The 14,645-nt window shown below is 68.9% G+C and overlaps 1 protein-coding gene across 2 annotated transcripts; it reads left to right on the plus strand.

Annotated features, from left to right (window-relative positions):
* GAA (glucosidase alpha, acid) lies at window positions 1–12,325 on the plus strand. Of its 2 annotated transcripts, none has more exons than XM_036034232.1 (20): window positions 1–132; window positions 2,478–3,019; window positions 3,802–3,947; window positions 4,367–4,532; window positions 4,613–4,709; window positions 5,143–5,262; window positions 5,354–5,472; window positions 5,591–5,722; window positions 6,583–6,693; window positions 6,882–6,995; window positions 7,090–7,174; window positions 7,380–7,497; window positions 7,660–7,793; window positions 8,583–8,734; window positions 8,873–9,021; window positions 9,960–10,101; window positions 10,540–10,689; window positions 11,002–11,166; window positions 11,374–11,526; window positions 11,873–12,325. In XM_036034232.1, exons 2-20 carry the CDS (start codon window positions 2,492–2,494, stop codon window positions 11,930–11,932), a joined length of 2,841 nt encoding a protein of 946 aa, XP_035890125.1. In that variant the 5' UTR covers window positions 1–132; window positions 2,478–2,491; the 3' UTR covers window positions 11,933–12,325. The 2 variants fall into 2 exon arrangements, with proteins under 2 accessions (XP_035890125.1, XP_028377732.1); XM_028521931.2 differs by having other exon boundaries at window positions 76–132; window positions 2,455–3,019.
* Window positions 12,326–14,645: the final 2,320 nt, after the last annotated feature.

Below are 14,645 nucleotides of genomic sequence, written 5' to 3' on the forward strand. Positions count from 1 at the left end.
GATCGCGTGACCCGTCCCTCCCCGGCCCGGGCGGGCGCCCGCCCGCACCTGACCCGCGGTCGCTGCTGCCGACCCGGCGCGCGTGCGCAAAGGAGTGCGAGGGCCCGGAGCTGAGTGCGCGCGCGCGCGGAGGTGAGCGGGCCGTGGGTAACGGGCCCGGGGCTGAGCGCGGTCCCAGCGAGGGGTCGGGGCGGTCCGCTGCAGCCCTCTCTGTCGGGTCGGGGCAGTCGTGAGGCCCTCAAGGGCAGCAGGGATTGATGGATCGATGCCCCGATCGTCAGTGATTTCCCACTGGAGAAGCTGGGCACGCCGTGCTAGGGTCCACGCGCGGCGGGGGCAATAGTAACGGCTGGGACCCCGGAAGCCGCACGGTCCTCATTCAGTCCCGCGGTGCCGGGCCAGGAAGACTGCACTGGCCCATTTCACGGGGAAGCAACTGAGGCACGGGCGGACCCTTGCTTGCCCCTCCAGTGGTGGAGCTGGGCTTTGAACCGGCCGATCTACACCGCCACCCTGGCCGGGGAACAGGGTCCGAGCCACTTCCCTGAACACCATGCCGGTCTTCTGGAGAGCAGCGCTGCTGGCCCGCCTGACCTTGGACTCTTCCCCTTTTTCTCTGCATTGCCCGCCCCCCCTCCCCCCCCACACACACCGCGGCTCGCCCCGTCTCTGGCACCCTTCCCCCGCAGTTCTATGGAAGCCACGGGAGGGCTGTGACACTTAGTCCCGCCTGGGCTCCACACCATAGCTTCTGAACTCTGGGTGGGGAGGGGGGCCGTTGCCCAAGAGCCCCTAGCCGAGGACCCTGCTGACACCCCGAGTTCCCTAGTTTCTGAGCTGTCGTGGTCACAGCTCTCAGATGTGTCTGGAAGGGTCAGGTGGGGCCGGGACACCTTGTGATAGAAAAAATAAATATTCAGTCTTTGTCCCCCACTCCCGAACCCCTGGTATCTTGGCAGTGACGGGTGTCTTTTATATGCTAATGAGACGATGGGTGGCTTGGGGCTGGTCCCCAGAAAGACAAGCTGGGCTCAGGGTGGGAACTTTCACTCCCAATTTCTGGGGAGCTGAGAGGGCCAGTGATTAACCAATCGTGCCTGCAGAACGAAACCCCAAATTACTTGGGGTTCAGAGAGCTTGCGGGCTGGTGGGCGGGTTTGATGCTGGGAGGGTGGCAGGCCCCAGAGGCTCCCCACGCCTCCCCCCACCCCCCCGTACCTCAACACCTGGCGGCTCCTGAGTTGGACCCTTTACAGCAAACCCGGGCTCTGCGACTCGTCCTGGCCGATAGCGAGCCTGAGGAGGTTGGGGGTTGTGAACCCTTGGATTTCCAGCTGGTCGGTCAGGTGTGCAGTGACCCCCGGGGACGAAGGACTGCCGTCCGAGTGGGGGTGGCTGTGCCGTCTCTGGCCCTCAGTGTCAGAACGGAAGGGAAGGGAAGGGAAGGGACGATGCCCGCTGGGCTGTTGCAGTCTGAAACCCTCCGCTGTCCTGAGGCAGACGGCTTCTGGCCCGTGACACCAGGGCAAGCCATGTCCGGGAGCCCCAGGCCCCCTGACGGCTCCAGGACCCCCCTGAGCCAGTGGCCCTGCCGAACTTTGCTCAGCCTGCGCCGCAGTCTGGGACACATGGGCCCAGCCCCCGTCCCACCGCCTGTGGGGTCAGTCCTGCGTGGGGTGCGATGACCCCTAGTCCCCCCCGAAATTCCCCACTTTCTCAGACAGACAGAAGGGACCCCCCACCCGAGTCCCTGCACGCTTAATCCCATGCTGGTGTCTCTGCTCCTCGGAGGTGCTGGACCCGCACTGGTTCTTACAAAATACTTAGAACATACAGATGAGCGAAAAAAGTGAGGTTCTGGTGTGGCTGCTGTGACAGAGGCTCCGCCAGCCACGCCGGGGTCCCCTGAGCCTGACCTCCGGGGGCTGGGCCTTTCCCCTGGGCCTGGGCCGTCCCGGGGTGTTGCGCTCGGCTACCGTGCCGGAGACCTGTGGGCAGGTGGTAACCCTATGCAGGTCAGCGGGAGGGGGCAGAGGGGAGGTGGCGCGGTGTCCCTAAGGACATCCCACCGGTCACAGTGTAATAGCCTCGGTGTTCATGCAGGAGCCGGCTCACCCCGTCTACCGTCTGCCGTGGGGACCAGCTCATTCCACTTGTCCCTCTGCCACGCGGGTCTTCTCGTGTCCTCAGCTAGTCATTTTTACAGACCTTCCAAATAAATGCATTTTGTTTGCAACAATTCCCTGTGCTCTGCAGCCCCGTTTGGGACTTTTCTCCCCGTTCCCTTTCTCACTGCCCCCATGTCTGTCCGAACAGTGCTGGCCCGCCCCCTCGACAGACCTGAGCTCTGGGCCACCGCACGCACGGGGTCACGTCTGGAAGCTGCTCCGAGGGCCCCGAGGTCCTGGCCGCTCCTCACTCCCCTGTCGAACAGCATGGTTCCTCTCTTCACAGGCCGGCGGGACCAGTCCCCACAGGCACGGCCGAGACCATGGACCGGAAGCGGCCGCCCTGCTCCCGCCCGCTGCTGGGGGCCTGCGCCCTCCTCTCCTTGGCCACCGCTGTCCTCCTGGGGCACGTCCTGCTCCACGATTTGGCGGTGATGCCCCAGGAGCCGCGCGGCTTGTCTCGAGACCCTGAGGAGAAGCTCGGAGCTCACCAGCAGGGAGCCAGCGGCCCCGGGCCCCGCCCCCGCCCAGGGGGAGCGGCACCCACACAGTGCGATGCGCCCCCCAACAGCCGCTTCGACTGCGCCCCCGACAGGGCCATCACCCGGGAGCAGTGCGAGGCCCGCGGCTGCTGCTATGTGCCCGTGGGGCCGCCCCGGGGCTCCCAGATGGGGCCGCCCTGGTGCTTCTTCCCCCCCAGCTACCCGAGCTACAGGCTGGGGAACCTGACCGCCACGGACACGGGCTACACGGCCAGCCTGGCCCGCGCCACCCCGACCTTCTTCCCCAGGGACATCCTGAGCTTGCGGCTGGACGTGCTGCTGGAGACCGACAGCCGTCTCCACTTCACGGTGGGTGGGGCAGGCCGGGCGGGGCGGGGTGGGGCCTGTGTAGAGACACGGAGGTCGGCCGGGGCTCCTCGGGGGTCTCATGCTGCACAGAGGGCGTCCTGCCCCCACGGGCAGCCCTGGCGTGAGCAGACACAGCCCCCCCCCCAGGAGCAGTGGCTGCCAGGACAGTGGGAGGTGGGGGGCATTCCTGGCCGGGATGGGGAGCAGTGTCTCGGCCCCTGGCACACAGCCCGGCGCCGGGCGGGGGTGCTGCCACCCAAGCGCACGTGCAAACGCACGGGGAGCTGACACCCCGTTCAGAGGGCCTTGTTGTCTCCACGGCGCTTAAAACGCCACCGTCCTCCACATAGTCACTGCGCACCAGACGAGAGCTGGGGCCCCACGCTCTCCCATTCGCCTGTGGCGGCCCAAACGGCGGCGCCAAGCTCAGCAGGCGGACATACAGGATGCGCGGTAAACTCAGGCCAGGTAGCCGGGGACTGAGTTCACGCTTTCGGTGACGGTCCCACGCAACCTTGGAGACACACTTACCCTAGAGAAAGGTGTTTCTCTGAACCGTGGGCTCCCCGGCACCCTGTACTGACCTGCCACCTTGGTGGGTGTGCCGCAGGCTCTGGAGGCGAGGAGACTGAGGCTCAGGAGGGTGCCCGCCGTGCCCGGGCTCCGGGCCGTGCTGGGTCTGAGCTGACCCTTGCTCCCCGGGGGGCGAAGGACAGAGCAGGCAGGTGCAGGGACAGCTGCCAGCCCGGCAGCGGCCTGGTGACACCACTGCCCGTGTCTAGATCAGAGACCCCGCCAGCAGGCGCTACGAGGTGCCCATGGAGACCCCGCGTGTCCACAGCCGGGCGCCGTCCACGCTGTACACTGTGGAGTTCTCCGAGGAGCCCTTCGGGCTGGTGGTGCGGCGGAAGCTGGACGGCCGGGTGCTGTGAGTGCTCAGACCCCGGGCGGGGGATCAGGGAGTTGGGACGGCCAGGCCCCTGACCCCGCCCGGGCCCACCCTCCCCCTCCGGCCTCCCTGCTGGAGCTCAGGGCCGCCACTCCCAGGCCAGGGGGGGTCTGGGGCAGCACCGGCCTGCAGCCGGGGCTCCTAGGGCCCATCCGGGACAGTGTGGGCTCGGCCGGGCAGCGCCCCGTGTTGGATGTGCCCCGGGCACTCACCGCACCGAGTCAGGTCCCCGGGTTGCGGGGCCTCACGCGGCTGCTACCGCCCGAGGTCATCCTGTCTAGAGCCGGCCAGGCCACGCTGGCCTCAGGGGACACCAGGGCCCGGGGTCCCTCTGGGAGGGCCTGCGTCGGGTTCATCTGGCCTCTGCGTGGTGACACCAGCCGGTCCCTTCCCGGCAGGCTGAACACCTCGGTGGCGCCCCTGTTCTTCGCTGACCAGTTCCTGCAGCTGTCCACCTCGCTGCCCTCCCAGCGGGTCACCGGCCTGGCCGAGCACCTGGGCCCCCTCATGCTCAACACCAACTGGACCAAGATCACGCTCTGGAACCGGGACCTGGCGCCCACTGTAAGGGGGGCCCGGGGCGGGACCCGGGCTGGGGGCGCTGCACGGGCCAGGGAGCCAAGAGCCGTGTCCTCTGCGCCCAGGCCGATGCGAACCTGTACGGGTCCCACCCTTTCTACCTGGTGCTGGAGGACGGCGGGCTGGCGCACGGGGTCTTCCTGCTGAACAGCAACGCCATGGGTGAGCCAGCAGCCCAGCCCCCCCCGCCCCCCGCTGGTTCTGAGAGCCCAGGCTGAGGGCTTCCCGTCCCCTCCTCCGTCTCTGCCCCTGCTCTGCCCAGCCGGGGGCCGGCGAGGGGCTGTGGACCGGGGCCCGGCCTCACGCACTCTCCTGAGGAACTCGTCCAGCGGAGTGTGGCCCCTCCAGCTCGGCCCTCGGCCCCGGGAGTAGGCGAGGACCGGAAGGGGGAGGTCTGAGGTGCAGCCACTCGGCAAGGTCCCCGCAGGTCCTCGGGGTCCCCTGCGCCCCAAGCAGGCTGGTCCCAGGCTGCCTGTGGGAGGACACTCCTCTCCGGAGGGGGTCTGGCCTATCCACCCGAGAGGGGCCGAGGGTCCCCGGGGCAGATGGGAGTGTGTCCCTGAGCCCAGGGCTGCCCCCCCTGCTCCCCCCACAGACGTGGTCCTGCAGCCGAGCCCGGCCCTCAGCTGGAGGTCGACCGGCGGGATCCTGGACATGTTTGTCTTCCTGGGCCCGGAGCCCGAGAGCGTGGTGCGGCAGTACCTGGACATCGTAGGTGGGCCTCCTGCTCCCGGCCCCGGGCCCTCCCACCCCCCCCCCCCCGCTCACCCCCACCCGCTCACCCAGCCGCCTCGTCCGTCCCGCAGGCCGCCCGTTCATGCCGCCCTACTGGGCGCTGGGCTTCCACCTCTGCCGCTGGGGCTACTCCTCCACCGCCGTCACCCGCCAGGTGGTGGAGAACATGACCAGGGCCGGCTTCCCGCTGGTGAGTGCCGCGGGCGGGGTCCTCGGGGCGGCGGGGAGGGGGCAGGGCCGGGGGTGGGGGGGCACGGGCTGCCGGGCCGCTCCCTAGGCCCCCAGCGCCCCACGCCGCCGCCCCGCAGGACGTGCAGTGGAACGACCTGGACTACATGGACGCCAGGAGGGACTTCACCTTCAACCCGGACGGCTTTGGGGACTTCCCGGCCATGGTGGAGGAGTTCCACCGGGGCGGCCGGCGGTACGTGATGATCGTGGTGAGTACCCGGCCCGCGAAGCTGCACTTAGGGGAGTAGGAGCCGCCCCAGCGGGTGGCTCCCGCTCTCCGTGGTGCCACCCTGCTGCCGGCCGTGGCCACTGGGGCCGTTTGTGGAGCCTGCGTGACGGGGAGGGGGCATTGGGTTTGCAGACTCGGCCCCTGCTGCCACTTGGGGTCCCTGAGGACATCTGCCTGCTGCTCAGGCTCCTTACAGGTCAGGGTCAGGGCGTAGGCTACTCGAGGGGATGCTCAGTGGACGCCAGCAGCACAGGTGGGGCAGGTGGAGCTGTGTACACGGCGCTCGTGGCTCTGGGCCCCACCTGCCCAGCCAGCTCTGTCTCAGGGGGAGGGTGGCAGGAGGCAGTGGCCTGGCGCAAAGACAGCCCCTCCCCGGGCTGGTTCCCACAGCCGTGTGGCTCAGGGGCTGCCGAGGCCTGTCCCGTGCCCGGCTCTGCGGCCAGAGGTGGGCAGGGAGGGGACGGCCGAGACCCAGTGGCCGCCACCACAGGTGCCCATCGGGGAAGTCCGTCCACCAAGAGGCTTGCCGCCGTGCTGGCGTCGGTCCCTCATCCTCGCCGCCCCTCTGATGGCGGCTGGCAGCGGCGGCTCCTCTCAGGGAGGTCAATGCAGACACTGTGTCTGTTCTGAAAGGAGCGGGCACCCCCCGCCGGCTGCAGGAGTCCATGCTCCGCCTCCAGCAGCCGCGGGCACGTCCACGCTCGGTGGACGCACGGACGGCTCCGTCCTGCCGTGGCACCCTGCTGACGGTCCATTGAGGGCATTTCCCCTCTTCCCAGCGACCGGCCAGGGCCACAGCTCCGGGCTCTTCCTTCTCCCACTGGCCCCTCTGCCCCCCAGGACCCCGCCATCAGCAGCTCCGGCCCTGCCGGGAGCTACCGGCCCTACGACGAGGGTCTGCGAAGGGGGGTCTTCATCACCAATGAGACCGGGCAGCCGCTGATCGGGAAGGTAGAGCGGGGGGGCGGGGGTGGGAGGGAGAGTGGGGGGGGTCCCGGCCACTGGGAACAGGGTGCCGTCCAGTGGGACAGAGCCAGGCCGGGCCCCAGCTGGGGGTACGGTGGCTCCGGACAGGAAGGTCCACGCTGAGGTCCTTCCATCGGGGCCCCCGGGCTCCACCCCTCTTGTCCCTCACGCAGGTGTGGCCGGGGCCCACCGCCTTCCCCGACTTCACCAACCCCGAGACCCTGGACTGGTGGCAGGACATGGTGGCTGAGTTCCACGCCCAGGTGCCCTTCGACGGCATGTGGATCGTGAGTGCGGCCCTGCCCCGGGGGTCCCTGGGCCTTGGGGTCAGCCCCACCCCCTGTTCTGGGTGGACACCCACCTCCGGGGCCTCCCTTGCAGGACATGAACGAGCCGTCCAACTTCGTGAAGGGCTCCGTGGACGGCTGCCCGGACAATGACCTGGAGAACCCGCCCTACGTGCCAGGTGAGCCCCCCCGCCCGCCCCCACCGCCCACCCCAGGCCCAGCCGTCAGGATGTGGCGGCCCCCCACCGGGTCCTCGGGGGCAGCCTCGGCATCCACCTCGTCCCCGTCCCCGGAGAAGTGGGGTCTCCAAGGGCGCTCCCAGGATGCGGGGGGCACGGGCCTGCCAGGCAGAGGCTCCCTGGACACAGTGCCCCTCGCCCCCAGGCGTGGTTGGCGGGACGCTCCGGGCGGCCACCATCTGTGCCTCCAGCCGCCAGTGGCTGTCCACCCACTACAACCTGCACAACCTGTACGGCCTGACCGAGGCCCAGGCCTCCAGCCGGTGAGGCCCGTGCGCGGGGCTCCGGTGGGGGGTGCGGGGTGGGGGGCAGGGAGGGACCCCGGGCTGCCCCAGGGTCAGATGTCAGCGGGGCCGCGCCTCCCGCTCTGTCCCAGCCCCGTGACCTCCGACCCCTGCACAGCTCTTTGTCCCCACCCCGCCCAGGGCCCTGGTGAAGGCTCGGGGGACGCGCCCCTTTGTCATCTCCCGCTCTACCTTCGCCGGCCACGGCCAGTACGCCGGCCACTGGACGGGAGACGTGGAGAGCAGCTGGGAGCACCTGTCCCTGTCCGTGCCGGGTGAGAGCCTGTGGCCAGGGGGCACGTCCGGAGCCGGGTGCTGGGCTCAGCCGGCTCAGGGACACATGAGCAGCTGCGGTGGCCGAGGTGCCACCGATTCCCATGGGGCATAGGCTTCTGGGCCCGCGGGCTGGTTGTACACCCTCTTCCCCGTGTCCCCACCCCTCCACTCCCTCCTCCCGCGGTGTCCCTTCTGGCCACCACTCCCTGAGCCACAGGGGACGGCAGGCCTGCGCCTCTGCTCTAGGCGAGGGCCGCACCCGGGGCTAGAAATGCAGAGTCAGATGCGCGCCTGCAGCAGGGCCGGCTCCAGGGGTCCCGGGCGGGGTCCCGCCTGCCTCTTCCAGCGGCTGCGTCGCTCTGACCTCTGGGCCTCTGTCACCGCTCGGCTCCCTCCTCCTGTGTCCTGGTGTCCTCGTAAGGTCGCAGGTCACAGTGGTTCAGGGCCTCAGGGCCTCACCCCAGGACCTCAGGGTCGCACTCGATCCCGTCTGCAAGGCCCCTGCTCCCCAGTAAGGCCGCAGCCGCGGCGCCAGGGCTAGGGCTGGAATGCCGTCTTGTGCGGGGAGGGGGGCAGCCAACACAAACGGGCTGGCCTGCTCTGCCAGCCCCCGGCCAGGAGTCAAGTCAGGGAGCAGCCTGCGTGGCAGGTGCGGACTGTCCTGCCCACCCCGGTCCGACCAGGTGCGAGGCCAGCTCGGGGCTGCCCCAGGGGCCAGCGCCCAGCCCAGCAGACCCGTCTGAGGGCTCCGAGGCGCTGAACCGGCCCCGTCGGGCTCCGCCCTGCAGAGATCCTGCTGTTCAACCTGCTGGGGGTGCCCCTGGTGGGGGCCGACATCTGCGGCTTCCGCGGCAGCACGTCGGAGGAGCTGTGTGTGCGCTGGACCCAGCTGGGGGCCTTCTACCCCTTCATGCGGAACCACAACGAGCTGCAGAGCCTGGTAGGCGGGCGGCGGGGGTCCTGCCGGGGCCGGCACTCGGGGGGGGGCTGCCCAGCCCAGAGGTGCAGGACGCGGGACTAGGGCGGGGCCTCGAGTCCCAGAGGCCAGTGCTCCCTCCGCCCCTCCGCCCCCTCCCAGCCCCAGGAGCCCTACAGGTTCAGCGAGCCGGCGCAGCAGGCCATGAGGAGGGCGCTCACCCTGCGCTACGTGCTGCTGCCCCACCTCTACACGCTGTTCCACGGCGCCCACACCAGGGGCGACACCGTGGCCCGGCCGCTGTTCCTGGAGTGAGTACCCCAGGTCCAGGGAGACGGCCCACAGATGCCCCGGGGGAGGGAGGTGACCCCCGGCCCAGGGAGGCAGGGCCAGCCCGTACCGCTGCGGGGCGTCCCCGGAACTGAGCGAGAGCAGGTGCAGGAGAGAGTGGAGGCCAGAATCTGGGGTCTGCCTGCTGGGGTGCCCTCCGCACCCCCGCACCGCCGGGCTGGGGCACACCAAGCCCAGGATCCCCAGGAGGCAGAGCGCTGAGTGGGGACCGTACATGGAATCGTTCCTCAAGTCAGAGAAGCTGTTGCGATGGAGTCTGTTCGGGGAGGTCGAGGGAGAGGGGCCACTCCGAAGCACGGCCGCCCTCCCGGGGTCTCTGGGGCGGGGCCATCAGTCAGCCGTGGGGGCCTTCGGGTGCTCTCCGCCCGTGCGGCGCGCGGCCCGAGCTCCAGGTGGGCGCACTGAGCAGGCACCAGAGACGGGCGCGGGCGTCCCCACGCCCGGCGGGAGTCGCTTCCCGAGCAGCGAACGTGGGAGGAAAGGGGCGGGGTTGACTCGGAAAACCTGCGTTTCTCTGAACGCAAAGAGAAGCCTTAGACCCGCTGTGAACTCGGACTGTGGGGGCAGACCAATCAGAGGCCGGCCAATCAGAGACAGGCCAATCAGAGAGGCCGGCCAATCAGAGAGGCCGACCAATCAGAGAGGCCGTGGCGGGCAGAACGACAAAACCTCGGGCTCCCTGGGCCAGAGCGGCCCTGAGGGCCCGGTTCCCAGACGGGTGGCGGGTGGCACCCCGCCTGGCGTGTCCCCTGCCAGGGGGAGGCTCAGGCGCCTTCCCGGCTCCCGGCCCCCACATGGGCCAGGTGGCCCGAAGCGGCCCTGCCCCGAGCTCGGGCCTTGCCTGGCGAGCACGCGGAGCTCAGGCCCCCGCACTCCGCCCCTCCCGTCCCGTGCGAAGGTTCCCTGAGGACTCCCGCACCTGGACCGTGGACCGCCAGCTCCTGTGGGGCAGGGCTCTGCTCGTCACGCCGGTCCTCGAGCCCGGGAAGGTCGAAGTGACTGGCTACTTCCCCGCCGGCACCTGGTACGACCTGCAGGCGGTGAGTCCTGGGTCCCCGACCCCGGGGCTGGGGTGGCGGGGGAGCTGTGAGAACAAAGGGGCCCCTCCCTCGTGGCCTGTGGGCGGGGTCAGGTGGTGAGAGGGGCGCCCTGCTTCCTGGCGCCGCCACCCCAGTCCTGGCAGGAACCCGTGTTCCAGGTGAGCAGACTGAGGCCCGAGCAGTGACTTGCCAGGGGCCTCCCTGCTGCTGCCGCGGCCGCCAACAACCTGACCCTGCCGTGCCCCCTGACTGTCCCCACCCCTGGGCCCCGCATCTGGGCCCTTGAGGCCCTGTCCCCCGCTAGGTGGCCGGTCTCCACCCCTGAGGTCACAGCAGCTCATCTCTGCCGGGCCTCCTGGGCCTCGGGGTGCAGCCCCCGCCGACGGCACAGCGCTCAGCGCTGCCCGGGATCCTCGGTGACGTGCCGTCCCCACCCAGGTGTCAGCAGAGGTCCTGGGGAGCCTCCCGCCTGCACCCGCGGGACGCCCCGCGCCGGCCATCCACAGCGAGGGGCAGTGGGTGACGCTGCCAGCCCCCCTGGACACCATCAACCTCCACCTCCGGGCCGGGCACATCATCCCCCTGCAGGTACCTGAGCCGGCCCCTGGAGCCCCGTGTCCGGACCCGCACGGCTGACCGTGGCCTGCCGGGCGGAGGGGCGGGGCCTGCTGGGCTGGCCTGTGTCCTGAGTCAGCCTGCCGACAGCTGTGGGCCGCCCACACCCCCACCCAGGGCTGCGCCCCGGCCAGGCTGGCCCCCCCAGAGTCCACACCTCCCGGCTGCAGGCTGTGCTGCAGACCCTGGTTGCCTGGGTGGGGGCTGTCCCCACGCAGGGTCCCCTGCTGTGGGTGTGGAGGCTGCTGCCAGGCTGGCACAGTGACCTGTGTCCCCGGTTCCCAGGGCCCCGGCCTCACGACCACGGAGTCCCGCAAGCAGCCCATGGCGCTGGCCGTGGCCCTGACCTCGGGCGGGGAGGCCCAAGGGGAGCTCTTCTGGGACGATGGGGAGAGCCTGGGGGCGCTGGAGCGCGGGGCCTACACCCAGGTCGCCTTCCTGGCCGGGAATGTGAGTCGGGAGCCAGGCCTGGGGTCCTGAGGGGGCCACCTGTCCCCTGGGGGGGCAGCCCAGGAGTGGGCTGTCTGTGCCCATGGGGGTGGTGGGGGTCCTGAGCACCGTGCTGAGGCCCCTCCCTGGTGCTGTCCGGGGGTTGGAGGGGGGCCACCACCAGGGCCGTCGGCTGACGGCTGCTCTCTCCGTCTCGCTTGGGGCCAGAACACAGTCATGAACCAGCTGGTGCACGTGGACAGTGAGGGGGCCGGCCTGCAGCTGAGGAGGGTGGTGGTCCTGGGGGTGGCCTCGGCCCCCCAGCAGGTCCTCTCCGATGGCGCCCAGGTCTCCAACTTCACCTACAGCCCCGACACCCAGGCAAGAGCCCACAGACGGGGTGGGCGGTGTGGAGGGTCCCCGGGGTACGGCGTCCCCAGCTGGCATCACGGGGCATGCTGTCTAGAAGCCAGAGGACGCCCTGCGTCACGGGGGGCGGGGAGGGTGGGTCCTTGTGGGGGGTGGGAAGGGGCTTCTGCCTGTGCCCACACTGATGGCACCTCCTTAGAGGGATGGATTGAGGCGGCCGGTGCCAAGAGCATGAGTGCCCCCCCCCCCCACCGCACCCCCACCCTCTGTGATAAGCCTCCCCGGGGCCGAGCACTCGGGGCCCCGCCTCTGCGGGTGACGGTGGGTTTGGTGGCCAGCTATTTGTTCCTGTTTCCAGACCCTGGACATCCCTGTCTCGCTGATGGTGGCACAGCAGTTTCTGATCAGCTGGTCCTAACGGGCGGCCCCGGCGCTCCCCTGAGCCACGAGGCCCTGACTCGTCCTCCGTGTCTCCTGTGCTGGGGCTCGGCCGGAGCGGCACCGTCACAGCACTCAGCTGGGGCCCCAGGTGGGGCCGTGCCCTGGGGGCCGCCTGGATTCTGAATGTTTTCTCGAGAGACCTGCTCTCCACAGCCCGTCCCTAGAATGCACTAGTGGTCAGCTGCCGCTGGCCGCCCACCCGTGATGAGGGGTGGTACATGGAGGGCCTCACCCCAAAGTCTTACCCGGGGCGGCTCTGCTGCTTCCCTGGCCGATGGCGGAGCTGGACGGTCACCACAGACTGCTTCCTGGGGACCTCGGGAGAATTCCCAGAACCGGGGAAACCTTCCTTTCAAGTGCAATTGTTTGTCACAGAAGGGGCGTCTGCTGTCCCTCTGGCATCCAGGGTGCGAAGGGGGTGCCTGGGGCCGTGACGTGGAGGCTGACAGTCCACCCCCCTTGGGCCCCCAGCCTTTCCCCAGGCGGGGTGGGAGGGGGCTGCACTGCGCAGGCTCAAAGCAGCCCCTCCGTCCCCACCTCGCCCCCCGTCCCAGCCCCCCATCTCTCAGGTGACAGGGGCCAGAGAGGCACACAGTGGGCCAGGTGTGTCCCCAGCACCCTCGTCCCCGGGCAGCTCCTGGTCTTGACGGAACCCCGCAGCGTGCAGTCTCTGTGTGTGCGCGGCGACACCTCGTCCTCTCGCCGCCACCACGTAGTCCTCCCCGGGCGGGCCTGCCGCGGGCCCCGGCTCTGAACCAGCACCGTTCTCAGTTTGGGGCCCGTGCGGGTGGAGTCTCCACGGCGGTCGTGGCATGAAATGAGTGGATGTGCTTCACGTCTCTGGAGCAAACACCAGGCTGATTCGGTCCAGTCCTATACTCGGGGGTGGGGGGGGTCTGTGTTAAAAAGCGGCCACACTGCCTTGGCTGGTGTGGCTCAGTGGACTGAGTGCCAGCCTGCAAACCAAAGGGTCGCCGGTTCGATTCCCAGTCAGGGCACAGGCCTGGGTTGCAGGCCAGGTCCCAAGTTGGGGACAAATGAGAGGCAACCACACATGGATGTTTCTCTCCTCCTCTTTCTCCCTCACTTCCCTCTCTCTAAAATAAATAAATAAAATCTTTTAAAAAGTGGCCAAACTGCTACCCCCCCGTGGTCAGTTGCACCTGTCACTCCTGCCCAGTGGGGACACTTTCAGGCCCCGCCTCCCAGCCAGCCAGGACATCCCCCAGCCTCAGCCTTCCAGCGGGTGTGGTCTCCCTGCTGTCCCCGTGGCCACACCCCCAGTGACATGGTGACAGGAAGCACCTCTCCAGGGGCTCACCTGCCACCCACCATTCTGGGTAAACCGTTGGCTCAGGTCTGCCCACCTGCCCTGCGGGAGGTTTTCCTGATGATCGAGTTACACAGTAAAATGCGCTGGACTTCTGTCATTGCCGAAACAGTCCCCGCAGACGCAGCCCCCTAAATAATGCAAATCTGTGTCACCTCTGCCTGCGGGCTAGAACTCGGGCGGGGTCTCCCCGGGCTGCGGTGGGGTGGGGGCCGCCCCCTTCCCGCCCCAGAGCTGCGGGTCTGGCTGCAAGCCCCACACCCACCTGCTCCCAGCGTCTCACCTGCGGAATGGTGTCTTCGAAGAGGGAAGGGTTTAACTTTCGTGAGTTCCACTTACACACTTCCATGTCCTTTTAAAGACACATTTGCCAAACCCGAAGCCACGGAGACGCTCCTCCGGCTTTCTTCTCCAGAAGGTTTCCCGTTTGGGGTCTGCGGGTCCTGGCTCGGGGCGCCTGCTGTGAGCATGGGCCAGTCGAGGCCCCTCTGTGTTTCCGGCGCCCGGCCGCCCGGTTGTTCGGCCCCGTGCGTCCCAAATCCTCGCCTTCGCCCCGGAGCTGCCTCGGGGCTTTGGCCGGCACCCACTCCCAGCACCGCCCACTCCCCGCACCCCAGGGCCGGCATCTGGACTTCCCATCCTGCAGCCCCGGGACAGCGCGTCTCCCAGCTTCCTGCCAGTGCCAAGCTGTCCCCAGTGAGGGTCCTCAATGGCAGGTGGTGGAATCCCCACTTGGTCCCCTTCCGGGTGGTGCTCCTCTGCTGGTCCTTTGCATGCCCACGTGCATTTTAGGAACAGCTTGTCAGTTTTTACCAAAAGAAAGAAGTCTCCTGGCATTCCGACTAGGGTTATGGCGAGGCTGCCCGTGAACTTGGGTAGCACAGCCGACTTAAAACGGGCTCATCCGTCCTCCGCCCACTGGGACAGGCTCTCGTCACTCACCCCCTCCATTCCTCACAGCCACGCAGGGTCACGGGGAGCCCCGGGCGCTCCCCACGCTCAATGCCGTTGTCAGCGGGGCTCTAACCTCCCCTTCCCCCTGCTCGGTGCTCGCACGGAGGAGTACGAGTGACCTTTGACTGTTGACCTCACACCCCCCCCCCATTCCCTAAACTCAGTTATGGTTCCGGGGCTTCGTTGTAGATTTGGTCAGCGCTAGACTCTCCCCGCTGCCCCGCCAGCCCCGGCCCCGGCCCCGGGACGCCTCCTGCCCCTTCCTTGCCTGTCTCACTGCAAGGCTGTGGCCAGAGCCGGGGGACCTCAGACGGGTGTGACGAGGACACAGTGACAAAAGTACCGGGTGGCCTGCTTCTCTTCCGTTTCTTCCGTTTCTTCTCTTCCATTCTCTTCCGTTTCTGCA

The sequence above is a fragment of the Phyllostomus discolor genome, chromosome 8 (genome assembly GCF_004126475.2).
Source record: "Phyllostomus discolor isolate MPI-MPIP mPhyDis1 chromosome 8, mPhyDis1.pri.v3, whole genome shotgun sequence".
Classification (NCBI taxonomy): Eukaryota; Metazoa; Chordata; class Mammalia; order Chiroptera; family Phyllostomidae; genus Phyllostomus; species Phyllostomus discolor.

Coding starts and splice junctions, on each gene's coding strand:
- GAA (XM_036034232.1), top strand. CDS start 2,492: ATGGACCGGAAGCGGCCGCCCTGCTCCCGCCCGCTGCTGGGGGCCTGC. Junction 7,498..7,659: donor GAGGCCCAGGCCTCCAGCCG/GTGAGGCCCGTG, acceptor CACCCCGCCCAG/GGCCCTGGTGAAGGCTCGGG. Junction 11,527..11,872: donor CCTACAGCCCCGACACCCAG/GCAAGAGCCCAC, acceptor TCCTGTTTCCAG/ACCCTGGACATCCCTGTCTC.